Source organism: Calypte anna, chromosome 24 (assembly GCF_003957555.1).
Source record: "Calypte anna isolate BGI_N300 chromosome 24, bCalAnn1_v1.p, whole genome shotgun sequence".
Lineage (NCBI taxonomy): Eukaryota > Metazoa > Chordata > Aves > Apodiformes > Trochilidae > Calypte > Calypte anna.
In genome coordinates this window covers 3,352,055-3,375,113 of record NC_044269.1, presented here as the reverse complement: position 1 = coordinate 3,375,113, position 23,059 = coordinate 3,352,055, and the positions used below count along the sequence as shown (strand labels likewise).

Below are 23,059 nucleotides of genomic sequence, written 5' to 3'. Positions count from 1 at the left end.
TTACATGAAATACAAATGCAAACAGACAGCAGTTTTTGAAAAGAAAAGGCTTATAAAACCATAATCAAACTCTTTACCAATACTCTGCATTGTTCTGTCTGAAGACCATAAACCAGTTTATGTAATGAGATGTTTCCCTTTTTACACAAAGGGAAACAAAGGCTCCAAAGAGAGCTGGAAAACCACCTTGTGGGATTAGAGTTGAGACAAATTAATGAATAACACATCTAAGGTTACCACTGGAAAGTTTTGATTCCAATGGACTGCACAGTCACCACTGGGGCTGAAAGCAAAACCAAATTCCTCTCTTCCCATCTCTTCTTACAAACAACTCTGACTCTCTTGCTATAAAGATACTACTAATTTTTTATGTGCCATTTTTATGCATTACTCACACTGTACTTACAGGGAGGCTCTGTCTTCTCCTGAAGCACAGGAGGAGTGTCTTGCTCAGTCTTTCAGGAGACCTGAAAGCCAGATAATGAGCAGAGCTCCCCTGCCCATCATGCCAACCTGTTTCAACATTCATAGCACAACTCAGAGCTGATGCAAGTCTAATGTTCCAGTATCTTTAATCACTTATAGCTGCCCAAGACATTTTCCCTGGCATCTACTCTGCATGTTCATATATTATGTACTGCTTCTGGATCTGAGGAGGACACAGAGAATATATGAACAGTGACTGCTCTTTGAAATGTCTGCAGAAATAATATTTATCTGTTACATCAGCTCTTCCCTGGCTGCACAGTATGAACATAACTGAGGGTGGGTGTTTATAAAGAATGCATAATCATTACCTGCTCAATTAGTGCTATCATGCCTGCTTGGCACTAAGTGCTGCCCATGGGGGTGCTCCACCAGCTCCCCATCCTACAGGGGTTCTTGGTTTTAATTCTGCATCATAATCAGGCCCTGATTTTATGCATGTTTGCTCAGGATATTTATTCCTTTCTTTTAGATTGTCAGTCTGCTTGCCACATCCTTGCTGAAGGGGATTCCTCACTTGAAGTCCTTCTCTTGGTAGGGCAGGATGGCCTCTTTTGGTTGAGGGTTATGTGCTCTGACAGTGCTGACACAGAAAAATAAAACCCCAGAATGATTTAAAGCAATGAGCAGGGCTGTTCCCTCAACATCAGGAACACACAGTTACTACTCCTGGATCTCAGAGCCAGTCTGGACCTGAATATTTAGACCTTATCCAGAGAAAGCAAGTCACAGACCCTTTGACAGCCTCTGCCTTCTCACACTCTCCACTTGCTGATAAAAATCTCAGGTTTTGGTAACAAAGAGACCACACACACAGTCTCTTTAATGCTCATTTATGGCCCAGTGTCACACCAGAAATTATAGGGTGACGTTAGGCATGAAGGGATGAAAAGACTTGGATGTTTATATACTCAAAAAGCCAAGAATGTCACAAACCTAAATCCTCAGCAATTAGATCATCCTGCCAAGCAGATCCATACTGAAAGGGTGCTACAAGGTCTCTCTTGAGGAGAATATTGAGTGTGCTCAGTTCTGGTGCCTTAGAAAACCAGAATTTATCTGCTTTTTAGTAGGCTTTATTTTCTCCATTTGGCTTTCACAAGTTCATCATACAAAATGAAGTATTTAAATCAGCAGCAAGGATGGAAAAGCAGTGGTAATTTCTCCCTGCATAAGCTCCTTCCTTGCAGGAACAGGAAATTAATTTCCCTTTCAAGGGCTGAAGATGTTCCTGGGCCAGACTCACTATATCAGGTGATTTCAATGGAATGAGAGTTTCCACCTCACTGTCACAATCTTCAGATTTATAACAAACATCCCAGACCCTATCCAAGACTTATTAAGCCCAAAATCACAAGAGAAGATACACATACAGAGTTAAAAGAGTTTCAGCATACTCAAAACATGTCTCATTGGAAGGAGGGATGCCAGCAGCTATTGAAGTTGTTGCTCTGGGGCAGGCTGGGTTTTCCATCCACATGGTTGCACAAAAGGAAATCCTGAGAGGACAAGGACTAAAAGGAAAGCTGTGACCAGAAGGAAACCATGGTGCACATGTGGGATTGCACCACATGGGATGGGAGAAGCTGAGAGTCTGCACTTTAAGGAGCACAGGGAGACAGGAGTGGCACAGGAAGGGACAAGGTGCTCACACGTGTCATTGCCAAGGGAGGAAAAGTGTTTGCAAAAGTATTTCCCTGATTCTTCTCAGGGAAGTCACTGTCAAAATAGAGGACATGGCTCTGCCCAGCACAGCCTCCAGTAAGGGATTGTTCTAAGGGAAATGTTATATGGGAAATGGGGGACTGTTATATGGGAAATGGGGGACTGTTATATGGGAAATGGGGGACTGTTATATGGGAAATGCCCAGTGTAGCTGTTTCAATAGTAGTAAAACACTTGGAGTAGGGGTAGAACGTGCCATACCAGTATCAAATTCTGTAAAACTGAGCATAGATGAGTTACCAGTGCAAAGTGGAAACAAAGAACAGAACACATCTTCAGTAGCTCTCAGAGAGGACTAAGCAAAAATAAACTTGCCAGCAGACACTGCTTTGTGATCTGGTCAGAACAAACACAGTTTTCCTAAGCTGACAAAGGGGGCATCCCAGCTGAATGGGTGTTCACATGTCTGAGTATCTTGGATTTCCAACCTGCCTGACTTCTCATCTCAGGAACTGACACTCTAGACTTACCCAAAGAACTCCTAGCCTGGTGCTTGGCTCGTTTAGACAGCAAGCAGGAAGAAAACCAGGCTCAAGACACTGGAGATTTCTGTGCCAGCTCTCATGTCTGCAGCATTGCAGGGAACAATGCAAAGAGGCCAAGAAACAATCCCTGCCTTGGAGCACTTACAACCCAGGAAATATTACCCTGAACTCTTCTGTCTGGTGCCATAAGGTCCAGTTTGTTCCACTCACATTCTGGTTTTGGCTTTTCTCCTTTCTTCTGGTGCTTTCAGAGGGAAGGATAGGGGCATGGAGAGATGCTTCCTGACAACCTGAAACACTGCAACCTCCACTGCATTCAATGCCTTTTACTAATGGCTGTGTATTCATTGCTGCCCCACAATGGAAGCAACATGCCCAGGGCATTACTGAATAGGAAAAGGATGCAAGCTCAAGTAATTAGGTGGAAAAGTATTGTGCCATGCAGGATGGAGCAAAGCAGCTCAGAGTTTTGAACTTTTCTCCTACCAGGTCATCCTGGGACTGAATTACTCTCAGCTGCAGAATTATCTCTCCCCTTTACTCCAGGGGTAGCCTTGGGCTAAATGGAAGGAGCTGTGACAAAGCCAGATAAGCTGGGATCCATTTGCCACACTGAGTGGCACTGATAGGAAGGCTCCTGAACTGCAGAATTATCTTCACCCATTACACCACTGCCTGACAGAGCTTAACACTCACCTAGGACTTCTGCAGCTCCATTTCCACTGCTATTTCCCAGCACTTCAGAGTTCAAGAGGGAAAGGCTGCTACATCTGCAAGTGCTCCTACATTTACCCTGAAGAACACCAGCTGAGGCACAAAGCAGTTGAAACCAGCTTTGAAACCAAATGAATCCCCAAAACTTCCAAGGCTTAAAGGACAACTGGCAGCAGAGGTGATGTGAAGGAGCTCAGAGAGCCCTGGATTTGCATCCTCAGAAGATCCTTTATAACACTTGAAATGGAGACACTCCAAAACAACAGGCACTTAAAAATGACACCTGAATGACTGAACAGAGCAAGAATGGAATCTGGGCATCCTGAACACTGCTTTGACCACAAAGGACTCAAAATGGTTCAAAACTCCCCTTTGAAAAATAGGTTTTAAAAAAATGACAGCATTTCTCAACACAAAAGCTTTGTGTGGTCAAAATTCCCTTTGTCTGGTTGGAATTCCCTTTGTCTCCAAGCAAGAGCTTGAAACAATGGAAATAAAGAGGAGTTTTGCCCACAGCACAAGCACCATTAGAGCAAGACAAAGCTTTACAGTGGAAACATCTACTCAGACTGGAGGGATTCAGCAAAACAGTTCCTGTATGAAATGCTGAGGCCTGGAAGGGATTAGGACCAAGCTCCCTGCAAGGGACAGCTCAGCCTTATTCTGGGATGGAATTTACCCACTGCAGACACTGAAACATAAATGCCACAAAAACACCAGAGCTGATGGCGAGGAATAATTTTAAGGTATCAGAACAAGAAAAAAAAAAAATCCCAAATTGTTCATCTGGAATTGAATTTCTCAACTCCAACAAAATGTATGTGGTTTGCTTTGTGCTCAAGTGGCAAATAATGCCACAAATAATGTCTTAGTATATTCCAGATGCAGACACTCTACAAAAAGACACAGGAAAACAGATGAAACTGGCACAGGCAGTGACATCCAACCCTGTGCAGACCAAAATAAACACAGGAACATGGGGAACACTCCCACCACTGGAGGATCAACAACAGGAGATTTATGGCAATAATAAGTGCTGATCATCCAGCCAGATCATTGCTATGTGTCATCCCCTCATGGATTTTCAGTCACCACACAGCTTAAATTCCATTTGATGCTGCTTTGGAAACCTGCTCAGGCCCAGCATCCAACTCCTGTTATAAAATTGACTCAGCTCCTAAACATCTGGCTCCTAACAGACCAGATCTGCTACTCTGGATAGAATCATAGAATCATAGAATGGGCTGGGCTGGAAGGGACCTCAGAGATCATCAAGTCCAACCCTTGATCCACTCCCCCCGTGGTTCCCAGCCCATGGCACTCAGTGCCACATCCAGGCTCTTTGGAAATATCTCCAGACACGGAGAATCCACTCCTTCCCTGGGCAGCCCATTCCAATGCCTGATCACCCTCTCCAGAAAGAAATTCTTTCTAATCTCCAACCTAAACCTCCCCTGGCACAACTTGAGACCCTGCCCTCTTGTCTTGCTGAGAGTTGCCTGGGAAAAGAGCCCAACCCCCCCCTGGCTCCAACCTCCTTTCAGGGAGTTGGAGAGAGTGATGAGGTCTCCCCTGAGCCTCCTCTTCTCCAGCCTCAACACCCCCAGCTCCCTCAGCCCTTCCTCACAGCAATTCTGCTGGATCCCTTCACAGCCTCCTTGCTCTTCTCTGGACCTGCTCCAGCACCTCAGTATCTATTAGGACAATATAAAACAGTTTCCCTTTTTTTCTTTCCTTTTTTTTTTTTTTTTTTTCTCTCCTGACTTCTGCTCTTAGCTCAGACTTTAAAGAACCACCAAGCAAATAATGCAAGCAGCTGCTAATAATAATCCCTACACTTTGCAGGCCAAACTTCACTCTCAGCCCAGTGCCATGGAAGGAAATGAAAAGCTTCACCAAGTGTGACAGAAAGCTGTGACACCATTTTAAGGCTCTTTTTACACTTGGGAAGTCTTGAAGTAATGCTGTCAGAGACCTCTAAAATGAGGTAGCACTCCAGCTCCCTTTAGCACTTCTGTATTGCTTCATTTTTGAAGGCTACAACATTTCTGAGGCTCACTGCAGGGTAAAACACACTGCACCCACTTCCTCCTGTACCTATAAGTCCGTCAGGTTCCCACAGCAGACTCTGCTTTCCCATTTTGAGCACTTTAAGCTGTTTGCTTTCCATCAGCAATAGTTTTGCATGCCCATGTCTTACAAGACCCACAGAGCATTTAGTTGACATCCACTGGAGCTGCATGTTTCTGCACTGAAATGAGTCCTAGTGCCAGTGAGTGCCTGGGGAAAATGAAGCAATTTCCTTAATATTACTCAACAAGGCAGGATCTGCAGCAGGATTCCCAGACACTGAGCCTGAGTCTCACTTCAGCAGATTTGCTCTACCACAACACTCCCAGATCTGGCTCTGTAAATATATATATATTTTATTTTTTTTTCTTTTGCAGAGGCTTGATAAATGGTCCTTTGTTCAGAAAAAAAGCCCTGATGTTGGAGAACGTGGTTCCTTTTTCTCTTGTCCCTGGAATTGTGATTGGAAATAATTGGAAGTGTCACTGGAAGTAATCAGAAGTGACAGTCCCTGGGCTATAAGGCTTTTGCTTCAAGTCTAACGATCCCCCTGCAAAACAAAACCTAAATTTAAACAATGAAGTCATAAAATGATTTGCCTTCGAGGTTGAAAACCCTGCAATATTTTTTTAAACAAACAAAAAAAAGTGCCTGACTGTTTTAGTTCAATATTCAGGGCTTGCTGTGTTAGATGAAAGACTTCCCCCTGCACACACAAAAACACTCCAGTGTTTCCTGGCACTCTGCAGCCCTACCCTACAGATAAAGGGTCATATCCATATTAAACATTTCTTTGGCCTTTAAAATTTTATTAAGCCTTTAACAATAAATAGCCTAAGTAAGCCTGAGCTGCAAGCTTGAATCTTAAATACTTTAAACACTGAGAAATCACCTAATTCTGATATTTTTGCTGAGGCAAGGAGAGGGGGAGGGAATGGAAGCACAGTGCAACATTCCATTCTAGGAAGGCCTCTTCATTTATACTGGATTTGTACATTTGTACTAAATGTGGACATTTGTCCTGGGTTTGTACGTTTGTCCTGGGTTTGTACGTTTGTCCTGGATGCCATCCAGGCACCCAGGGCAAGGCAGCCTCTGCTCAACACAACTTACAGCCTAAAAAGCCAAGGAGTAAAAGGTCCAAGGCAGCAGGAGGAGAGCTCCAGAGGGACCACCACGACTCGCCCAGATCTAGAACAGAGCAGGGAATTGCATCCAGATTGCCAACCCCTGTGCTGACCACTCCTGAAGGTGTTCCTGGGTTTTCTTTTACCTCCAGACACAGCATTTCCCTCCACAAAACCTTGGAGATTTATTTCCACTCTCAGAGTACAACCTTGTTAGAGTTACTTTGTGACTGCTGCTGCTCAAAAATTCCAAGGAGCAGTTCAGCTGAAGTGGATGTTGGTGCCAGTCCTGTAAAACCCAAATACCCCCAGTGTCAGGATCCCCAGGGAAGGATGAGGAACCCACCTACCAGGTTCTGCTCTGCCAAGCAACCTGGCACAATTGACACTAGATTGACACTAAATTGATTATTCCACAGGTGTATGCTAGCTACAAAGATTAACTTTTTTATTTGCAAAATAAGAGTTACTTGGAACTAAACAAACAGTCCAAAATTCCCTCTCTGTACGGGTCCTTCCAGCAGTCACTCAGGGAGTTCCTCAGCACATGGGTACTCCAAAGCCATCACTGCTTTTTAGTTTGTTACAAAGTAAGGATAAATCAAACCTTCCCATTCCTTAGTAGTCATTCCACCAGCTTTGGATGAGCTCAAACCAGCTTTTGAGCTGGCAGCTTAAACTCCTCAGCTTCATCAATTGTAGCTGAAGGATTCAGCTGGTTGGCAGTGATCTGCCCTACATGATTTCTACCCACATTTGAAGGCATATTAAAAGGAAAGTGACTTTCTGCCAGAGCTCTGAGGGTTCTAGGAACGTATAACAACTGCTACCTGAGTTCCCCAAAGCTTTGCACAAGCGTGGCACTTGTGATCACAAAGCACACTACAAAAGCAGCACAGAGCAGTGTTGGGGCAGCCCAAATGCAGCTTGAGCATCAGCTGCCTCCAACTCTGCTCAGCCCATTTCAAAGCCCTGTTTGCAGGAGAGCAGCCTCCCTCCTGCCAGTGCACATTACAAACAGACCAACATTTTCACTGACCTTTTCCTACCAAAGGCAATTAAACTGCAGGCACTAAGCTGAACTTCAACCTTTCTACCTCATCAGCTGGGAACAAGTCACATACACTTGGGTTTCAAACTCCTTTTCCAGCCACAAAAATGGATGCTGGCTGCAAAGGAGAAGAGGCAGACTGAGAATATCCTCTAATGAATATTGATTCTTGCAGGACAGCAATTCTGACACCAGGAATCTAGGTCTGGCCCATTAAGAGAAATGCTGAGTTACAACAACTGCCTTTTTCAACTACCAAATGCTTTCCTAGAGAAGATGAAGAAGCAGATGAGGACAGGACTTGTTTCACAATCTTCTGTCATGTTCACCACCATCACTGCATCTTAAAATTTCTCAGTCCTCTTTTCAGTCTGTTGCAAAAAAAAAAAAAAAAAAAAAAAGAGAGAGCTACCTAATGAGTCAGATGAAGAAACTGAGGTACCAAAAAAGTGATTTGAGAGAAGTCCAGCAATAGTGTTTCCTGGAGGCAGGACACCACCCATCCTTCTCACATTGCTCACTTGCTTTTTATAGTACTTAGTGAGCTTCTGGGATAAAGGACCAGCTTTATTTTGAGTTGCTAACCCACTCCTGGAGACACTGGTAGATACTTGCTCTGTCTTTTCAGGGAAAAACATGGTTTAGGGCAAGGCTTGAGCCCCTGACTAGAGGCAATACTGAAACAGCAGAGGAAAGGGAGAAGAGAGTCTTAAGAGATGAACAAGACAGCAATTCACCCACCCCACTCCTGTTGACTTGACCTCCCATCACTTCACACATTTTCCATTGTTTTGCTTCCTGCCCAGCCAGTTCTGCATCCTCCACTCTCCTGTCATTGGAGTATCTATTCCCAGACCTCACTGACCTGGCTTCACCCTTGGCTTTTTGCTGGACTGCTTGTATAAACTAACCACTTCTATAAACAGATGAAACAGCCTTAGAGGGGAGGAAAAAAAAGACCCATTCATCTTTTAGACAGGGTGCCCCTGAGTTCCTGCTGCACCCAAAGCAGCCTCTTGCACCCTGCTGCATGGGTACCAAGGCACAGACTTGCAAACACCTCTCATGCTGTACAAGCACATTTACAGACACAACATCTAGTTACACACAGTGCTTTGTCAGGGAGTTGTTTCTTTCCAGGCAGCCCTAAAACCCTAAACAAATCCCATATTGTAAACCTGCTGAGTCCCATACAGAGCCCTGAGTTTGCCTTGAGGAAGACAGGGGCATTTGTTGTGATCCTGAGGATAAATATCAGGATATCTCCAAGCCAGTTGTGCAATGACATTTCTGGGAAGCTTGTGATGCTCTTCCACAAACCATCCCTCTGAAGTGGGCCAGAGAACCCCACAGCAACAGACCACTAATTCTACATGGAGGAGACAAGGGCCAGGCTGGGCACAAAGGCAAAATACCAGTTTTCCATGGGAAATTCAGAACCATTTCCTCCCCACCAGCTCTCTTTCAATTCATCATCAGTATTTCAACTCAACTTTGCATGCTGCTTCCCCTATTTTGATTACCTTTTTTCTCATTTTCTTCCTCATAGTAAGCTGGAGAAATTAAAGGGTAAAAATAACCCCCTAATAATTATTTCTGTAGATGCTTAAAAACTCAAACTATTTCATAAAAACAAAGCACTAATGGAGAACAAATAGGCCATTTCTTGTCAAGTGTCTCGACAGAAAGTATTTGATGCAAACCATCCCTGGCTTTAGAAGAACTTCAGAGTCTCACAAGGAGTGTTGACCCTGATATCCTGCCAGATAGCAACTCACTTAATTATGTCTGGCTGCTTTAGAATTCCCCCTGGAGTGCCAAATGGATACCCTGCTTTTTCTTCCTCCCTTCCCTTAGGTATTCCTTAAGTACTGTTCTATTAAAGAGCTCTTTCCCCTGTCCTAGTCCTAAATTCACACTACTGCAACAGCCTGAATCTTGCCTACACTTGGTGTTTTGTTGACTGCTCTTGGAGTTTCCATGCCATAAAGCAGCTCTCAGTTACATGAAGCTGTCCCTGGGAAAAGTCTTTTCAGCTCAAAACACCAAGAGTTTTACCTGCATTCCTCCAGGATCCCAGGAGGCACAAAAAAACCCCTTCTCAGAGCTACAGATGCTTCTTTTTCAATTCCACTCCTGAGCCATTTTTTTTTGTCTAGCACTATAAAAACAGAGGCCAAAACCTTTGTCCCACCAAACTTCTAACCACACCATGAAGCAAAGAGCAACAGAAAAATAACCAGAAGAAAACTAGAAAATAAAAAGTATCACAGGTACTGTTAATTACTACTGAGAAATTTGGGAAATACCTGGAAAAATCAACAGAAATCCACCCACCAGCTTGGTTTTCAGATTGCTAAAACCAACCTTGCTTTTCAGCTGTTCCAGGTAGAATCATTCCATGAAAACACCCAACTTCCCAGCAACCACCCTGGGAGCTTTTTCTTTAAATAACTCTGCAGTGGTTCTTGGCTTTGCTGGAGTCTAGCATTGCAAGGGCAGCAGGAGAAGGATCTCAGGGAGATGTGATAGGGCACACTGCAGGTTGCCTGAGCTCTCCCAGCAGGAGGAAAACCCAGTCAGTAGACTGGAGCACAGCCCCAGGCTCAGCCACCACTGTGGAGCTGCTTCCAGATCATCACAGATTTTCAAGCTGGGAGCCTGGTGAATACCTAGGCAAATGCATGCTGTCAGACCCGATTGCTCATTCCAAGAGGCACTGGGAGGATCTGCACCATAACCTTTTTCCCAGTGCAGTGAGACAATCAGAGCCTTGGTGTTCAGTGCAGCAAATGTTTACCCCCTGGGACAGGGCTGTAAGAGAGTCTTTGACCTCTGAGCTTGGAGAACAGAGCTATTGCTTTACAAAAGGTGCTTTGGCTGCTGACTGGCAACAGAACCTCTCCATGAGATGATTCTAAGACACCCATCTTTGTCAGACATTCCTAAGCCAGGTTTAATGTGCATTGTGGTGGGCACCCCTGGAAATAGACACCAGAAAGATGTATGAGCTGTGCACGTCTAGGATTTGGAACTTGAACCTATTGGTTTCTGAAGGGCACAGCACATACATCAGCCAGCAAGTGAAGAAAAAGCATTAATAGCAGTGTCAAAACCAGGTGTCCAAGCAGTGCCCATCAGAACATATTTGATTACAAGAAAACGTTGACTTAGAGAGGAGTAAAAGAGGCAAAGGAGACTTCCAGCACCTGAAAATTTCAACCAGCTCAGTAAAACTTTTAAACAAATGCCTTTCCTAGTTTTTTACTAGAAATGCAACACACTGTTACAAAGTTTTTACACTCAGAAGAATCACAGATATTTCTCTTGGAAATTTCCATTTTGCTTTTTTAAGAGTGCAATGTGTTGCACAAGGAGACTGAAACAATTTTAACCAGCTGTGAACTGGGATGGCAATCAGATGTCAAACACTTCCACACACATCACCAGGCATCACCTTCTACTCCTCACTCCTCCCTGCTTGGGTACCTCACCTTTATGAGTGAAGCAGCTTTGATCATGCTCTCACTCACACCTAGGGAAACCTTTCATCTTGTCTTGTTTTAAAAGCCTCCTTAAAACTCTCAGCTCCTCTTTTCTGCCTCCTCTAACAGCTGTTACTTGCCCAGTGAGGTAATCAGAGGCAAACACTGTCTACATAACCCATGCTATTGGTATGGTTAATAATGAAAACCCAAACCAGGCAACCTTCCTTTCAGGTTTGCTTGGCATCTCTGAACTCTTTTTATCTCCACTGATCTCTCACTTGATCAGCAAGAAGTCACCATTGGCACTTCTATAACTTTTCCCTGCAGAAAATCCTTTAGACTTTCTCTAGGTAGCTCTTGGGACCCTCCAGCCTCCTTGTTTACAGGACAGTCAAGGAACAGGGAACCAAAATACTTCCTTACTTTCCCCTAGAACTTCTACTGCTGGAAAAGAAAGCTGGACACAGAGCAGAAAGCTCAAGTTATCTGTTGAGAGGACACACAAAACCCGAGCAAGTAAAAGGGGGAGTTCAATGCCTAATGCAGTACCAGGAAACAAACCATTCCAGGTTGTGCTGTGAACTTTGGGAAGCCACTTATCCTCCCTTCACCAGGGCTTGGAAAACTCCCACAGAGGCTGAGGAACTCAGCTGGTAGGAGAAGACACATGAGAGGCTCTTGTTTTGCCTTGGTGTGTCACCAGGAGAGGGGAGATGATGCCAAAGTGACAAAGCCCATTGTGTTTCACAGATAGAAGCAGCACCAGTCAAACAAAGGAAAATTGTCATTACAGCCCAAATTCCTACAATTTATTCAGCAGCTCTACAAGTGCTGCCTCATTTTCAGGTATCTAGAAATCACTCCAGTCCATATTCTTCATCTCTGAGACTTTAGGAACAGGGATGTCCCCAACTTCTCATAACTATTCAAAAACTCTATTCTACCTCTGTTCAGCCACATCAGTTGAACACCCAACGCAGACCAACTCTTCCCAGGAAACCCAAGAGCAGCTCACTTTATCACACCTGTACCCCAGTTCACGGGGGACAGGAGGACCCAGGAATCAGAGCTTTTACCCTACCACAAAAGATTTCAAAGCTTTGTGCCTGTCAGCTTGATCTGGTGAGCAGACTGGAGACAGGAGCTCACTCATCACATTACGGTGCCTCTGGAGATGCAGAAACCCAGGCTGCTTCTGGGTCACTCTTGCAGCCAAGCCCCCCTCAAATACCTCAGGGCTGCAAACTCTTTTCTCCACAGACTAAAAAAAAAACCTGCTCCCTTCAACCCTTCACCCTCTCCTTGCTTTAATGCCACCTTTCCCTTTTTCTCTGCCCTCTCAGTCAACCCCTTTTTCTTCTCTTTCCCTTCTTTCAGCAGCCCTTTTTCCCCTTTTCTTGCCTTCCCCCCTTTATGTCCCTTCTCCTTTTTCTCCCCAACTCCTCCCTCTTGCACTTCAACACATCTGGTTCTAATCTTAGGCATCAAGTGGAAACAATGCCTTTTTATTTAAAAATCTGAATGGTACATTTCCAAGTCTATCAAAACAGTTAAACAAATTTGACACTATTCCTGAAACAAAGACATTTTGTTCACCTTGTTTTGCCAAAGAGGTTCGAGCCCCTCACCAGTTCGTTGCTGAAAAGCACTGCTCTCTTTAAACAAGAAAGACACATTCCAAAAGGAGACTGTTTAAACACCACTGGTAAAAAATGAATCCCAATATTAAAACATCTCTGGCTATCAATCTGCTAAGGAATAAAGCAACAAGAAAAACAGCAGAACACTGAAATCAGAGTCTTCTACAAAAGTTTTTCCGTTTCGTATCCCTTTCCCTCACCAGAAATGAATTTCACTCCTGCAGAGGTGCTCAGAAGTTTGATTAAAACCACTAAAATCCAAAAACCTACCTAAAAAGAGAACTGAAAGTGCAGACATTCCGTCTTCAAGCAAGAGGGACTTTTCCTTCCTTTTTCTTCCTTTCTCCCAGGAACAGCAGGCAGACCTGCACAGGATTCAAAGGAACGCCTCTGGAATGCACTGAGTGTAATTACATCCATGTGCCAGAAAAATAACCAACTTCACTCTTTCTTCCCTTCTACTGCTCATCTCCTTCTCCGGATTCCATCCCCGTGTAGTGACAACTTGCAGATATCTGCAGCTGGGAATTCAGGCCCTGGAGTTTTCTAAAAAAGAAGAGGGAATGCAGCAAGGGGTTCACATCTCCGGCATCACAGAACAATTTTGCTTGTCTGAAAAGGAGAGAAGCAGTGGGGAAACACTGTGCTCAATGTTCACCACATGGCTGCCTCCCAGAAGAGCCCCTCCCTGCCATCAGCTGGGATTAATAGTGAAGACCAGTCATGTGGGTGAGGTAGAGCTACTTTCTAGCAATAATAATATTTAGATATTTGCCTCTGAAGGAGGGACAAGAGGATTTCTCCGGTGTCAAAACAGTTAAGTTTGGAGGCAGTAAAAATCCAGCATGGAAAAAAAAAAAAAATCAGATTCGTCACTCAAGGGCTAGAGAGAGACTCTTGGAAAAAAGCAGACTGGATCTTCAGAATGATAAACATGCTCACATGTGTACATTATCTTTATTCTCTTCTGTAGCTAATAAATTGCAGAATTAAAGCTTTTGGTCTTGTGGAAATGCTGTCTGCATTTGCTTCGCTCTTTTCTTCAAGTTTCTAGGAGAGAAATCCTTAAAAATAGATTTAAACTTACGTTTTTTCTGTGCTTCACTGAGGAGAGAGAAAGCCAAATCAAGCAGAAATTGGTTGTATACATTTAGTGACTGCTTGGGATGCAGCTTATAACTGACTCCCCAAAGCCAATATGAGCCAGCCTGAGACTCCTCTACAGCTCGTCTTCATCTCCACCCTAATGCATGTTAAAAACCAAGCTCAGATAAAACCATTCCATTTCTGCTATCACAACAGCAAAGACAAAGACCTCAGTTTCTGCCAGAAGCAGCAAACGTGGTAGAAAGCAGAATTCATAGGAGGTTCTGTGTCCATCTACGGAGCTCAAGCAGCCAGAACTTTTTCACTCTTCAGTCCAACACATCTTGCTCACAGCAAGACCATGGAGACTGATATTGTAGAGTGTGCACACACACAACTATGGCACTTAACAGATACAAATCATGCTTACACCTTTATATTACACTTCCCAGACACTTAGGATACATCTGCTTTTCAGAAAAGCACAGCACTTCCAGCCAGCATACCTGGGCATTAACAGGAGAGGAAGACTGGCTACCCAAAACTCCACAGGGGCTCTAAAATCATCCAGGAAGCTCAGTAGGCATTTGAGAAGCTATCCTGGAAGGAGCTGGGTGTTGCTACAGCTCTACAGACACCAGGATCCCAGCTAGTTAGTTTAAATTTGCTGAAAAGTCCATCATCCACAGCTGAATGCAAATCAAACAAATTTCCCCATCTTGTACAACCTGGGGCCAAAGGAAAGCCTTGGAAGACATAAAAATCCTTTCCCTTAGGAACACTTATTTCAAAGACTTCAGAGGAAGAGCATATGCAAGGCTGCCAGCCCAGGGTCTGAGACCCCAAATTGCAGTTTCAGGCTCTCCTTTGGTCCCTGGGTAACCACAGCTACATTCAGTCTCTACTTCCCTTGTAAAATCAGAGGCAGCATCCTGCTCTCCTTCTTCAAGAGTGAAAAAAATAAATGCATGAGGTCCACAATGAGGGCCACTATGCTTAGAAGCTCTGAAAGAATTCAGTACCTTCTCTCTTAATTACAGTGTAAGCTTTTCATTTATCAGAAGCAGCACATGGTTCCCAGCAGAGAGAAATAACAGGGATAAAAATTATCTTCCTGCATCCCATTTCATTAAAGTTTCATTTGCTCCTCCCAGATCCAGATGGAAAAAAACCAACAGTGTTTAAATCCTCCTCCCCAAAACCAACTCCTCTCTTGTACCAGGGAGAAAAAAAAAAAATTAAACATCATATTTAGCTAATCTGGACTCAAGACACAGAAGCAATCAGTACCAGGCCAATAAAGCAGTGCCCACAAAGCAGCTCTATACATCCCATCTACCTAAAAGCCAATTCCTTCCCAACTTTTCCCCACACACTTGACAAAGCAGGCTGCTGGTTTTCCAGCAGCTGAGTGGATCTGAGAGAACACCATTGATTTGCAGTGCAGGACAGAAATCAATGGAGAAAAGTGCATTTAATCCCTTCCCCCTCCCCTGTCTCCAAGCCAAGCAGCACTGAGCTTGTCTCTCTGCATTACCAGCCTGACAGAAGATGTCCCAAGCTGGGCTGTAAATCCCCAACATGCTGCTTTAACAGAATCAATGCAGCAGAAATCAAGACAGAGAGAAGTGTTGTCACCCTGCACTGCCTGCCCTGCTCCCACCAAAACACAGAGCTGGGACAGCTGAGGAACCTACACAGAGGAGAAAGGGAACACAAAGAATGAGAGAGGAGGCCATGCATGCAAAAATCTCTTTATTTTCTCAGGCAAGCCACTCCCAGCCTGTATTACATCCAGCCCCTTCAGGAGCTCCTCAAGAGGAGGTTATGGGTTGGGGTACACTGAGGATTTTCCCCTAATTGATCATACCTGGGATGGCAAGGCTACTAAAGGTGGTGGAAATCCATCTAAGGACACCAGCACACCCAATGCAGATCTTTGCTGGTAGGATTTACTGCCCCAAACCCTAGCTGCAGCACATTGTTTTTCCAAGTGGGGAAATTTTTCCAAATGGGGAAATTTTTCCAACTTCTTCTAGGAGGTTTCTGATTGCTTTCAGGTGTTCCTCTGCAATGCCAGCCCAGGACAAATACCAGGTGCTTCTCATCAAGGAGAGCAGTGAAATAGGGAACAGGTGTTTGATATTAGCATTAAACAAAAAGATTCAATTAGAAAGCTCTCTAGAATGAGTGAGGTTTTCAGGGTTCCTGCACTGCTGTTGACAGACCCTGATTAAAATGCTGATTAAAGCAGCTGCATGCAAACATCTGTAGAAATCCTTGTGGGCCACAAACCATCTTTTTGTTCTTTGTTTCAGCTTTTAACTTGGGTTGTTTCTTCTTGTCTGTTCTGAGATTTCCAGTACAAACTCATATCACAAAGTGTAAGTTAAGCAGTTTATTGATACAGCCAGGAAAACAGGGATCATCCATCAGGAGAGGCAGATGAACACTTCAAACCTCTTGAGCAAAACCTTGTTCTGTTCAGCTTTTGTCTTTGCTAGTGGAAAAAAAGCACACACACACACAAAAAGCACAGAAAAACAAAAAAACACCCCAAAAAACCCAAAAAAAGACTCCAGCAAGGGAAAGACAAACCAACCAACCAAGTCTGAGCAAGAAAGCTCAAAACAAAGATTATCTGGGTAGAAAATAAAACCCTTCACACAGATTTCTTTTCACAAGAAGCCACTGGTGGAAAGGTTGTTTTACACTGTATCAGACCCAGATACTGACTTAAGAACCAGTTGTTGTTTAAGAAGCTCTCATCTCTCAGGCTCCAACAGTTCTAATGAAAGCACCATCAGTCACTGAATATTAGTAAATAGTCTCACTTGAACAAGGCTTTGCACTCTGACTGTCAGTAAAGTTATGTCTGAGGAAGAAAGCAAGCAACTAAAAAGCTCCTTAAAGCTCCTACCTGTATGAAGTGCCTTGGTCCATGCACCTCCTTTTTCCAACATTTATTTTCATATTTCTTCTACAGACAAATGCCCTTACTGAAGCTTTTTGGGTAGTCTGATTTTCTACAGAAGTAACTATATTCTACCTACACCTGGAAACAAATAACAAGGAGTTCTGCATACACAGAAACAGTTTTTAATAACTAACAATTAAGGAGTGCAATATAAACTACTTACATTATACTAGAGACTTCACATGAGAAGGAAAGCCACAGCAAAACTGTAAAGCTTCATTTTCACCAACACCAAAGGCTTCAAATATTTTTAGAGCACAAAAGGGCTGTTTTTTTACTTTTTTGTTGGTTTTGTTGTTAGGTTATTTTATTTAATAACAGAAACCTAAAAAAACTTTCCTTAGAAAAGCACCCCCCCAACATCACCACCTACCCAAACCAAGCACAGAAATACTATTTGCAAACCACTTCTTACCTTCACCCTTCAGGGCAAAGAAGGCAAAAAATAATTTTTTAAAGGCTCAATAATGCTGGGTTTTATTCTGGTTCCTCTGAGGAACCTGCCAATGAAACTCCATCCTTTAATTTCCCAGCTGTGAGGCTGGAAAATTGGCAAATGAAAGTTCTGGGTGTGAAGCAGAGGAGGAGGGGGCAGAACACAGGTATGGAGCATTTGAAATTAAAGAAGTTATACAGCAGAGGAGAGGGCTGGTTGCTTTGTTAGGTGGAGGAGTTTTGGTAGGAACAAAATTAAGTATCTTTAAGTTAAGTTTTAGGTTTTTTTACCTATTTCTGTTTTAATGATATATGATAAGTAGGGGTAGAGAATGTTGGATGAAAAGTAGCTTGGAAAAAGGAAGCATGTGAAAGCAATGGTGAAGAAAAGGAAGAAAAGTTGTTTGCTGATTTTAATGTAATGTAAGTAAAAAACATGTTTTTTTTTTAATGTTCTAGTATAAGTTTATCTTTTTAAAAATGCTTTAAGTTGGCAAGTTAGTATTTTGCTATTTGTTTGAAGTAAAAAGAAGCTTTGTCTTATACTCCTGCCCTGCTTGAACCAGTAAACCCCAAATGTGTCAAGTTGTAAGATCTCTCTTCTAGTAATATTGTGTACAATATTTATGTAAAACATGTGAAGCAAGTAAATAAGGGTACAGTGATACTGAGAAAGTGGCTTTCAGGAAATCAGAATAAACTGAGTTTCTGTTATGAGGTAGTAGGGTTTTTAGATAGTCTCTCTGAGAGGGCTTTCTTCCTATTTTACAACTTTTAAAGTAAGCTCAATTTTTATGCTTTAGGGAATGGTTTGAACAAGTGACCTGAACTTTACTGCAAGTAAAATAGAGCAAAGCATAGCTAAAAAAAAAAAAAAAAAAAAAAATGCTGGAGAAGGGTTGAGATTCTTAAGGTGTTACTCTGCCTAAACCTTAGTCCAGAGAGGTTTGGGTAACAGGGGTGGTGTTCTAGCTTGTGACTTGTGAGCATTAATAGTTTATTTTTAATGGTGCTTTTTGTGGTGGTGGAGAAGCTTTTGCACTGTTGAAGTTCTTAATGAGGGGGGACAAGTATCCAGTTCCTACTCAGTTCAGCTCTTAAAATTGCTGTTTTACTCCTAGTATACAGTTGCTACTTTGAAGTAGGGATAGGTTAATAACTGGGCATGTTTGAGTTGTTAGATACCCTCAGTCATAGAATCATAGAATGGGCTGGGTTGGAAGGGACCTCAGAGATCATCAAGTCCAAACCTTGATCCACTCCCCCCGTGGTTCCCAGCCCATGGCACTCAGTGCCACATCCAGGCTCTTTGGAAAGATCTCCAGACACGGAGAATCCACTACTTCCCTGGGCAGCCCATTCCAATGCCTGATCACCCTCTCCAGAAAGAAATTCTTTCTCATCTCCAACCTAAACCTCCCCTGGCACAACTTGAGACCCTGCCCTCTTGTCTTGCTGAGAGTTGCCTGGGAAAAGAGCCCAACCCCCCCCTGGCTCCAACCTCCTTTCAGGGAGTTGGAGAGAGTGATGAGGTCTCCCCTGAGCCTCCTCTTCTCCAGCCTCAACACCCCCAGCTCCCTCAGCCCTTCCTCACAGGAATTCTGCTGGATCCCTTCACAGCCTCCTTGCTCTTCTCTGGACCTGCTCCAGCACCTCAATCTCCTTCCTGAGCTGAGGGGCCCAGAACTGGACACAGGACTCAAGCTGTGGCCTCCCCAGAGCTGAGCACAGGGGCAGAATCCCTTCCCTGGACCTGCTGGCCACGCTGTTCCTGATCCAGCCCAGGATGCCATTGGCCTTCTTGGCCACCTGGGCACACTGCTGGCTCCTGTTCAGCTTCCTGGCAATCCAGACTCATTTCTGCTAGTCCTGTTGTGCTGCTCAGCACACTACACCTTGAATTTTTTATTCTCTTTTCCTTCTCTACTCCTTCTCCCCAGCCCAGTAGTAGGTAGTGGATCAGGGAGCTGTGTCTTAGCTGGGAGCCTTCAAACAATGTTGTGGACCAAAAAAATAAGAGGCTTGCTTGCCAAGTGTTTTCCCACTACAATTCACTATGCTGGTTCTGAGGATGAGTACTTTCAGGAATGGAAGAAAATGAACATAAAGCAGAAATTCACTCATGTTTAGAAGTGAAAGGAAGCAGTAATATTTCTCAGTATAAATATGCAGCTAAGATGTTATCACTGGAGGGAATTTTGTAATTAACTTTCAAATATAGCCCTACAGTATAGGACTGAGTCCATTACTATAGGTATGCTTTTCAGAATGTGGATTTAATGGGTTTGTTCCCTGTGTGTCCATGTGCTTAAAACAAACAACAAAAAAAAAAGGTTGAAGCTTGTGAACCTGCCTGGACACACAAACATTTTGCTGTATGCTCATGCATATGAGCTGCATAATCTCTTGGCTCTTCTGTTGCAGTTTGCTTGAGGCAAATGTCCTGTGAGGTTATATTTAAATAATGCCATCCAAAATGTTCATTTAATGTATATTACTAATTTAATGTGAGCAGTAAGGAGTGAAGGTTCCAAGACCTGTTCTTTCAGCTCCTATTAAAATGCCAGCGTGGTCACTGAGGCTGTGACACTGACTCTGGGTGGCTAAAAGACACTCAGAAAGCTTTACTGCTCACTTGTTAAACCTATCCTGACAGTCCCAGTTGCACCCATCAAAGCCATTTAAACCCCAAGGACTCCTTGGAGAAGGGATAGGAAATACTGGACACAGAGAAGTGGTGCAGGCCATGGTGCCCATGGGGGTAACCACCTCCAAGTTCTTTATCAGGGTGTGACTGGGAGAAATCCACCCCAAAAGCTCAAGGTGTGGGATGGAACAGGCAGTGTGGGTGCTGCAGGTTGATGCAGAGAATTCCTTGGCTCTTTCCTTGAGGAATCATGTTCTTGTCTGGTGGTCTGAGTGACAGGCATGATGCCAAGGCAGTGGTGGGCAGCCTGGAGGATCCATAGGGAATGGGAGTAATTTGGGAACTGGTGAGGCCAGTACTTTGGGTGCAATTGTCTCTGTGGAAGCTGTCCCTGAGCTCTGCCTTAGCTTGCTGGATTGAAGTAAGGCTCCTGGCCCCTGTTATTTAACATGAACATCAGTTCTCATCTCATCTATTTCACTTTTCATCCTCTCTGAGGGACTGTACCTTGGTTCCTGTTGGAATTTTTTGTGTAGATGTTGGACTGACTCCATCCAGGACCACTCAGGTTCTGAAGGAGTCTCATTCTCTTTGCTTCTTGATATGGGGGTGAGAATTTTAACTTAATGGAGCTGCTAATCTGTTCTAGACTTTCTTCCACCTCCTGCTGACTGTTTTTGGGAGATGGCAGTGATTGAGGTATTTGAAAGAGGTTTACCACACATGTACTGTGCTCTGAATTTGCTTTTAAAGAGTAATCTTTCTCAGAGTTCTTCCTGCCTACTTGAAACTGATTATAAAAAGTTCTAGTTTAAGGATAACAGGTAGGCAAGATGAATTTGCTCAGGTTTATTGACTGCTGAATCACAATAGCCTGATATCTCCAGGGAAAGCAATTTTCAGGGAGTCAGTAGGAAGAAGAGAAGCAGAAGGATCTTCCTGTGTGCATAGAAATATTCATGAAGATGTTGAGATTGCTAGGCTGAGAGCACCCTATCAATAAATGAAGAGCATGGGTATCTTATGACATTAGTGAGGAAAGAATGACATCTCCCTTGCTTTTATTTCCTTCAGTTTTAGAACATTCAGGTTTTAATATTCAGCTTAAAATGACACTTGAAGCAAGTTTCTGAGGATTTGATTAAAAAGTACTTTGTGTTGCATGAATGAGTCCATTAAGCTCAGTGGTGGGGGATGAGAGGCTGGGGAAGATTTTGCAAAGCCCTCTCCTTGGGGCACCTCAATGGATTGCTGGCTGGCAGGTTTGAATCCAGGCTGGAAAGGTCCTGGAGGAATATCAGGAATGCATAAGCATATGTAGGGAAAGAAGCAAGCAGGGTGAGCTGGTGGGTTTTTGTGATGCTGTTAGGTATAGGAACTGTAGCAGAACTATTTTTTCAGAAGGGCCAAGGATTTTTTTGGGGAGGAAGTCTCAAAATCCATAAGGTTTGGGTGTAAACCTGACCTTTTCCAGCTGAGATTCTCCCTTTGAAGACTGATAAGGACATTCAAGGGCTGCTCAACACCTGGCAAGCTGGAGATTCCCACATAGTTAATTTGTTGTCCCTGAAAAGGGCTGGTTATGGCTGTGACAGAATTCCAGAGGGGGACAACCTGCTCTGTTCTTGCAGGGGAGAAATTCCTCTGCACATCATTCCAGTTCTGGCCCCACGGATCCAACCGGAGAGCTCCAACCTGGCTGTGCAGGCTCCAGCCACCTCCTCTCTAGGAGCTTAGCACTGAAAAACTGGGATGCTGAGCCCAAGCACACAGGGATGTTGTGGGAGAGCAGTGAGGGAGGGGCCTGGCAGACAAACCCCTGCTCTGAATGACTTTACCTGGAGGTAATCTTTTCCGCCAGGCTGAGCCTGACATTAAAAATGGAAGAGGCCGGGGACATTTTCTACCCAAAGCTCAATGGAAAGTGGCAGGTGTCAGATTTTTGCAAATTTCTTTCTCTTAAATCACAGGCTTTTGCTGACAGGGACTTGAAGGCTCCAACCTGGAAAAGCTCCAGACTAAATTTCTGCAACCAACTTCAAACACAAATTATTTTTAAAAGGCAAAGGGGAGGGGGAAGGACAGAGAGGTTAAAGGTAGAAATTGAGTTCTCAGAGATCCAGAGTGGGGGAGAAATCTCATTTATCCACTGCTAGTTAGCTGAAGATGTTCACTTGCATGCTGGTTTAGTCACTTGGGATACTGCCCCTTTGCCAGAAACAAGGGACTTGGAACAGGATTTTCCTTCTCTTGCAGTCAAGTGCACATAGAGAAACCTCCTTGCCAGTCACCTCTGGCTAAACCCTCCAACTGCACCTTCCTTGGTGTATTAATTCAGATATATGCATCCTATGTGTAAGCTAATTCATGCTATTTACTCACTTACAAGAGACTTAGCTAAAAGCAAAAGTACAAGACAGAAAATCACCTTGATCCTGGCCCAAACCAGGAGAGTGTTCTACCATCAGATGAGGAGCAGATGCTACAACAGGAAAGTGGATCCCAAATGTAGGTGACTCATTTCCTGCTGCTACCAGAGAGATGACATCTCTGTCTGGGGCAACACGTGTGTCTTTTGGCATGGCCATAAATTTCATGCAATTAAGCAACCCCACAAATTACGACTTGGTTAAGATGCAGTTTGAGGACTTGAGGCATGTGAGGATGTGTTCAGCCAGTTGCTGTGTGTCTGTTGTACCATGGTAGTAATTCCTACTCTCAGGAAACTATGAGGTTATGTAGCAGAGTTGAGACTGGGGTGGGAGACATTCAGGACCCAGGCTGTGGTGCTTGGGAGCCTCTGTATTAAGGTGATGTTCAAACCAGGTCATGTTTAAATGCCCCCACCTCCCTCTAGTACTGTCTTAAAAGAATAAAGCAGAACAAGTATTCAACCTAAGAGAGATTTTAGCCTGAGATATGCAATCTGGAATCTTTTGGGGCACTGCTGTGTCTGGGTTGCTTGAAGGAAACTGTTTTGCATAATGACCAATTCAGTTTACACCTGGGGCACTTAATCTGGGGACAATACCTTGGGAAATGTTTGCTTGCTTGCACCTGGACAGGAATTCCTTGCTCTTGGACACTTCCAGCTCTGGATTACTGCAGGAGAAGAATGTTTGAAGTGA

General features: G+C 43.8%; 1 protein-coding gene across 1 annotated transcript in view; it reads right to left on the bottom strand.

Moving 5' to 3' along the window:
- CLMP (CXADR like membrane protein) overlaps window positions 1-13,447 on the bottom strand; it is a 39,388-nt gene extending 25,941 nt beyond the window's left edge. Inside the window, exon 1 of the mRNA XM_030464924.1 lies at window positions 13,057-13,447. Within this exon, the coding sequence (XP_030320784.1) occupies window positions 13,057-13,084 (28 nt within the window). The 5' untranslated portion in view covers window positions 13,085-13,447. The remainder of the gene's footprint in view (window positions 1-13,056) is intronic.
- Between the last annotated feature and the right edge of the window lie 9,612 nt (window positions 13,448-23,059).